At 35.4% G+C, this 6092-nt stretch overlaps 1 protein-coding gene across 1 annotated transcript; it reads left to right on the plus strand.

The window, feature by feature from the left end:
* The first annotated feature begins 1628 nt into the window (after window positions 1–1628).
* LOC111368411 (nuclear transcription factor Y subunit B-6-like) lies at window positions 1629–4177 on the plus strand. The gene is made up of 2 exons (XM_022989637.1): window positions 1629–1721; window positions 3420–4177. Exons 1-2 carry the CDS (start codon window positions 1652–1654, stop codon window positions 4004–4006), a joined length of 657 nt encoding a protein of 218 aa, XP_022845405.1. The 5' UTR covers window positions 1629–1651; the 3' UTR covers window positions 4007–4177.
* The last annotated feature ends 1915 nt before the right edge of the window (window positions 4178–6092 follow it).

Here is a 6092-nt window from a genome sequence, read left to right on the forward strand (position 1 = left end):
AGATACTATCTAAAAACTAAAAGGAAAAAATATCTATATATTTTGAGATCATCGTGAAAGAAGAATATCCGATTTCTCTAAAATCAAATTTTCGATAATTTGGATTGGAGAGGAACTTATTTAATCGTTTTCACTGAGCGATTGATAATATTATTATTAATGAGTTTAATAAATAAATTTTACAACATAAAATAATTTAATTCACTATTTTTTGTCATGATTTATGAAAATTGAAATATTTGATAATTATTTTAAAATTATTCGTCATTCAACTCCATACCAATTAAATCAAAAGAAAATTTTAGTCATTTAAAGCTTTAGAATAAATAGAAATATAAAGTTTTAAATGATTCCATAAAAAGTTAGTCAACAAGTGAACTGTTCGAATTAATTACATATCGTTTATTAAAGATATCATCAATAAATAAAATTAAACGACATAAAGTCTATCAAATGAGTGACTTGCTCGAACTAATTACATAATTATTAAGAGTGTGTAATTGGTGATTACTGCATTTTTATATTTTTATGTACTGGAACTAATGCACAAAACAGTTTATCTTGATTTTTTCATTGTGAATCAAAATGTATACATTCAATTTTGACAAAAATGATAAATCCTAATGGAAATTTAAAATAATAATCATAATAATAAAAAAAAAATTGCCACGCTCTGCTATTACAAAGTTCACTATTAAAATTTTCATATATAAAGCATAGGCATTAAATAATATCTAGTACTGTTTGAACAATTTTAGATGCTATCTAAAAATTAAAAGAGAAAAATATCTATATATTTTGAGATTGTTGTCAAAGAAGAATATCCGATTCCTCTAAAATAAAATTTTTGATAGTTTGGATTGTAGAGGAACTTAATTATCGTTTTCATTGGGCGATTGATAATATTTCTATTAACGAGTTTGATAAATAAATTTTACGACATAAAATAAAATGTAATTCACCTTTTTTCTTTGATGATTAATTTAAAATTATCCGACATTTAATTCCGTACGAACTAAATCAAATGAAAATTCGAATCATTTAAAGCTCTAGAATAATTCGAAATAAAGTTTTAAATGATCCCATATAAAGTTAGTCAACGAGTGAACTGTTCGAACTAATTACGTATCATTTATTAAAGACGTCATCAATGAATAAAATTCAATGATCCGACCTGAAGTCCATCAAATGAGTGGCTTGCTCGAACTAATTACATAATTATTAAGAGTGTGTAATTGGTGATTACTGCATTTTTATATTTTTATGTACTGGAACTAATGCACAAAACAGTTTATCTTGATTTTTTATTGTGAATCAAAATGTCTAAATTCAATTTTGACAACAATGATAAATCCCAATGGAAATTGAAGCAAAAAAAACTTGTCACCCTCACTTATTACTAGTTCCAACATTAAAATTCCCATATATAAAGCATACACATTAAAATGGCTTTCTATGCCAGCCGGTCAATGTTTCCAGTGCTGCCCAACTGTGAAGGTTTATTTCGTACCGGCGAATGTCTTAGCCTTGTTCACAACGCCTGCCGCCACGTGTTCATTGTATTCTTTCAGCTTTGCTTTATAAATATGGACAATTCTCATTTCCTTCTTTTTACATTTCAGTTTCAAGAAAAAATTGAAGAGAGAGAGGGATGGAATTCGGAGGAGGAAATGGAGGCTTCCATGGCTACCGCAGGGTGCTGCCACAGAACAGCTCCGCCGGTAAAGATAAAGAATTAGGGTTTATATATGTCCCTAAATCTGTTTAATATTCCCTTTTTGTCTTGTATATGTGCGTGTGCTTGATTCTTCATTCCTTTGTGGGGTGTGTGTATATATACATACAGACACCCACACACTCAGGGATGAATCTTTATTTTTATTTTTTAGCTTTCTTGATAGAGTCTTCTCTCAACTATACATATATACACGTTATATATACACACGCATACAGTCTCTCTCTCTCTCTCTCTCTCACACACACACACACACACACAGACACACAGAGAGGGGGAAAATACCTTTTGCATTCTTCTTTTGATTGAGGCATTCTTGTGCTGGTAAATGTGTTTAATTAGCCTGCTTGTCTTTTGAACTCCCTCTCTCGCTCTCACACATACTGTTTGCTCTACTTTATAGGGCATGTCCTTATTAGTTTTTTTGTTCTATGGTTTTGTTATTCTTTATCTTCATCTTTTTCCTCCTTTAATTTTCTGTGATCCTTGTTTCTAGACTTATAAGTGCTCTTCACTTGTCACCCCACCCCCACCTGGATTTTTTTCTCATTCTCTCTCACATACACACATACAGATTGCTGTATTTATAAGGAATAGCCTTATTATTTCGTTTGTTCAATGGATCTTCATCTTCATCTTTCTCCTCGAATTTTCTGTGATCCTTGTTTCTAGTCTGAAAAATGCTTTTCATTTCGATCCCACCCCCATCTGGAAAGAACCCTCTCTCTCTCTCTCTCTCTCTCTCTCTCTCTCTCTCTCTCTCTCTCACACACACACACACACAGAGTTTCCTGTAGTTTATAGGCATGACATTAATATTATTATCTTTTTTTTTTTGGTTCTTTGGTTTTATTATTCTTCATCTTCATCTTTCTTCTCTTTCTAGAGCTCTTCACTTGTTGACCCCGCCTCCACCTGGAAAAAATTTCTCTCTCACACACACAGAGACATACGCACACAGTGTTTAGTTTGTTTACGAAGGGAAGATCATTAGAAACGACAGGGATACTGTAACAGTTGCTATAGATTGCAGATGGCTGATGAAATTGTTGAAGACAAACCGATAACAAGTGGCATGCATGCAGTGTTTGAACCGCAGAAGTATATTAACATATGTCACTCATGCATTCTCAGCCACAATTACACACCAGATTATTTTGCACTACTCTTTACCCTTGCAATTTAAGAAAGAAGTTCTTTTTTCCCCCATCTCCAGGGACATGTTTCTCTGTTCATATACGAATATTTATGTAGCACTGATTCTTAAATCCTGCAGCAAGTTCCAACACCTATCTGAGGAGATTTGGTTAAAATCAAATATTTACATTTTTATACACCGAGGAGAAGAAAAGCTGGACAGGCTTTGTTCAGTTTTTCAATTCTCAGGTTTCACAGGACAGTTTGAAGACAAAACTAATGACAAACATCAAGGATATTTGCCGTTCCACTGGAAGTCTTGGATTACTCTTTTTAAGCCAACGTTATTGGGCCCATGGGCCTATAGATTGAGGAGGGTCAGTCTTGATTTGAATTAGTGTTGGTCTGAGAAACCTTATATGCATTTTTTCGATTTCCAACCAACTTAAACCATTTCATACTTTGCAGTTTAGGAATTGTTTTTGGATTGTGAAGTGTATGGATGTAATATAGAAACTTGATAACTGCATTTGCATATTCATCATAGGTACAAAAGCACCAGAGATGCCTCCTCAGATGAACCATAATGCAAACACCATTGATGATATTGAATGCACCGTTCGGGAGCAAGATCGCTTCATGCCAATAGCGAACGTCATCAGAATCATGCGTAAGATCCTCCCTACACATGCAAAAATAGCAGACGATGCTAAGGAAACTATCCAAGAGTGCGTCTCTGAATTCATCGGGTTCATCACTAGCGAAGCTAATGATCGTTGCCAGAGGGAGCAACGCAAGACCATCACTGCTGAAGATGTTCTTTGGGCCATGAGCAAGCTAGGATTTGATGACTACATTGAGCCACTGACTCTCTACCTGCATCGCTATCGGGAGTATGATGGTGGTGAACGTGGCTCGTTGACTGGGGAGCCACTGGTGAAGAGGGCTGCAGCCGATCCAGGCGCTTATGGGTACATGACGTTTCCACCGGTGCCTTTCCCAATGGCCCCACACCATGGATTCTTTGGGGCTCCTCCAATGAATGGCTTCCTCAAGGATCCATCAAATGCTGGTCCATCCCAGGCTGCTGTGGCTGGCATTGATCCATCCCCCCAATGTAAGGAGCAGGTTTAGAATTTGCTAAGAGGGGGACGTAAAAGAAAAATAAAAAAACTGGGATCTTATGTAATGGATTCACATAAGTTTTTATTTTGGGTATTAGGTATAAACTAAGCTAGTCTGCTTGCCAACTTTGGATACTCATGAAGCAGTAATGTTGTTTATGATTTCATGATTTTCATTGCTTCTTTTTCTTCTAGAAGTTTCTTAGGGAAGATTGCACTGTTGCCCCCTTTAAAAATAGCAAGTTGATCCTCCAACTTAGTTGTAAAATTGATGTCGTTACAAAATCATCGCATTCTAACATTCCAATTGTTTTTTCATCTTTATCTTCACCACTATCATTCTGTTCTACCTCTTCATCACTATCATTCCCTTCAACCTCTCCACCAGAGTCTCCCGAGTCAACCTCACATCTTTTCCTTTTAGGAATGACCTGAAAGAATCCAAGAACATGAGGATTATCTCTACCACTTGATTCAAAATGAAGAATTTTTCTTCAGAAGGGTAATAATAATTGACTTGATGCACAGCAATTTGGAAACACCAAGATGGATACAATGAGGGAAAAACGGATGAAAAGAAAATCGGAGGGCCAAAAGTTAATCATATGGTTTTACTCTCAATCACTAAAAGGTAAAAGTATATGCTTTCAGAAAACTCAGATTACTAAGATATAGATCTAACTGCAGTCATATGATAACCAGAAAACTTGATAGGATATTTCGGGTTCTGACATTGTCACATAGGCAAGGAAAACCAAGTTCTGAATGACCCATTGTCTGATATCATACCTCTTTTTATTTTTTGTGGAAAGCACTTGACCCCTACCAGTTACAGCAGGTTTGGTTGAGCATAAAAGTTACTAAAACTTGCATTTAAGCAACTTTTTGTTCCCAAATGTATTTTGATAAGTTACTCTTTCTCGATTATAAGTAGAAAGTTACTTTGTTTGACATTAAGGTAGGTGCTAAGCAACTTATATTCAACTTTGATGCATCACTGGTTTCAACTTAAAAGTACATTTCTTAAGCTTCGCCAAACATGCACCGAATTAAGCTGGTTACATTTGCAACCTACATTCTTGCGTTAAATGAGAGGACTCTGGAAAGAAACCGCCAAAGTAAGAAAAATAAAACCAAACGCACCTGAGAACTAGACGTCTTCAAATATTCCCCTATCGGGACTTTTGCAGTTTGAATCCCTTGCTCTTCTGCTTTCTTCATAGTTATTCCTTTCCACAGTTCCAATCCGCCAACCCTATTGCCTCTGGGTCCAGTTCACTAAACACATTTTCAGAATCAGCAGTGAGATATACCAACTTTTCTTTCTGATCTTGGAATGCTTCGATGTGCGGCCCAGTCTCCTTCTCAATTGCCCACTTATCATATCCGGGGAGTCGCTGGAGATGGTATTGCATTTCTCCCACACAGCTGGTCAACCAAAGATGGGCTGCATAACAATAATAATCTCCATGTGGGAATTAACTTCTTCCTGAATTGGCTAGGAGTCTAATGACAGACGTTTCCCAGAAAATCCACAAAGCTCCTGAGGAAAAGAAACTAACACCAAAATCCTAATATAATCTCCAAATAACATTAGATTGCATCAAGGGATGAGCTGAACAACGGCAACAGAATTGGACCAGAACAGATATGCAATGAAATGCACACTACTTAAAATATCCATAGAAATTGCACAGAAGTTGTGGTTAAACATTCAAAAACTTTAGATTCTACTAGTCTTTAGACGACCAAATAAGTTCAAGTTTCTCAACTTCAAACAATAGCAGTATGTTCAATATTTCCATGCATTTATACTTAATTGGACATTAGTTCATTGGCAAAATTATGATTTTTGAAACCCTTGTATTGTATGGTCTTGACTTTTACAGTTCAATTGACACATCTGTTTGAGAAATTACAGGTTCTTTCAGTACATTATTGTGCACAAATTTTAAAAGCAAATTGCATTCAGTTTATAAAAATGATTGTTTTAAATTCCAAAAATCAAACTGTATCGCGCGGATTAGTCGCTAACAATTAAAAATGATCAGACGATTGTGTAAGGGACAAAACCTCTTGAGACAAAGTCCCAAAAA

Source organism: Olea europaea, chromosome 19 (genome assembly GCF_002742605.1).
Source record: "Olea europaea var. sylvestris chromosome 19, O_europaea_v1, whole genome shotgun sequence".
Taxonomy (NCBI): Eukaryota; Viridiplantae; Streptophyta; class Magnoliopsida; order Lamiales; family Oleaceae; genus Olea; species Olea europaea.

Excerpts from the sequence above, each read along its gene's own strand:
- LOC111368411 (XM_022989637.1), top strand. The coding sequence starts at position 1,652 with ATGGAATTCGGAGGAGGAAATGGAGGCTTCCATGGCTACCGCAGGGTG. Across the intron at positions 1,722-3,419 it reads GCCACAGAACAGCTCCGCCG|GTACAAAAGCACCAGAGATG; the intron begins GTAAAGATAAAG and ends TATTCATCATAG.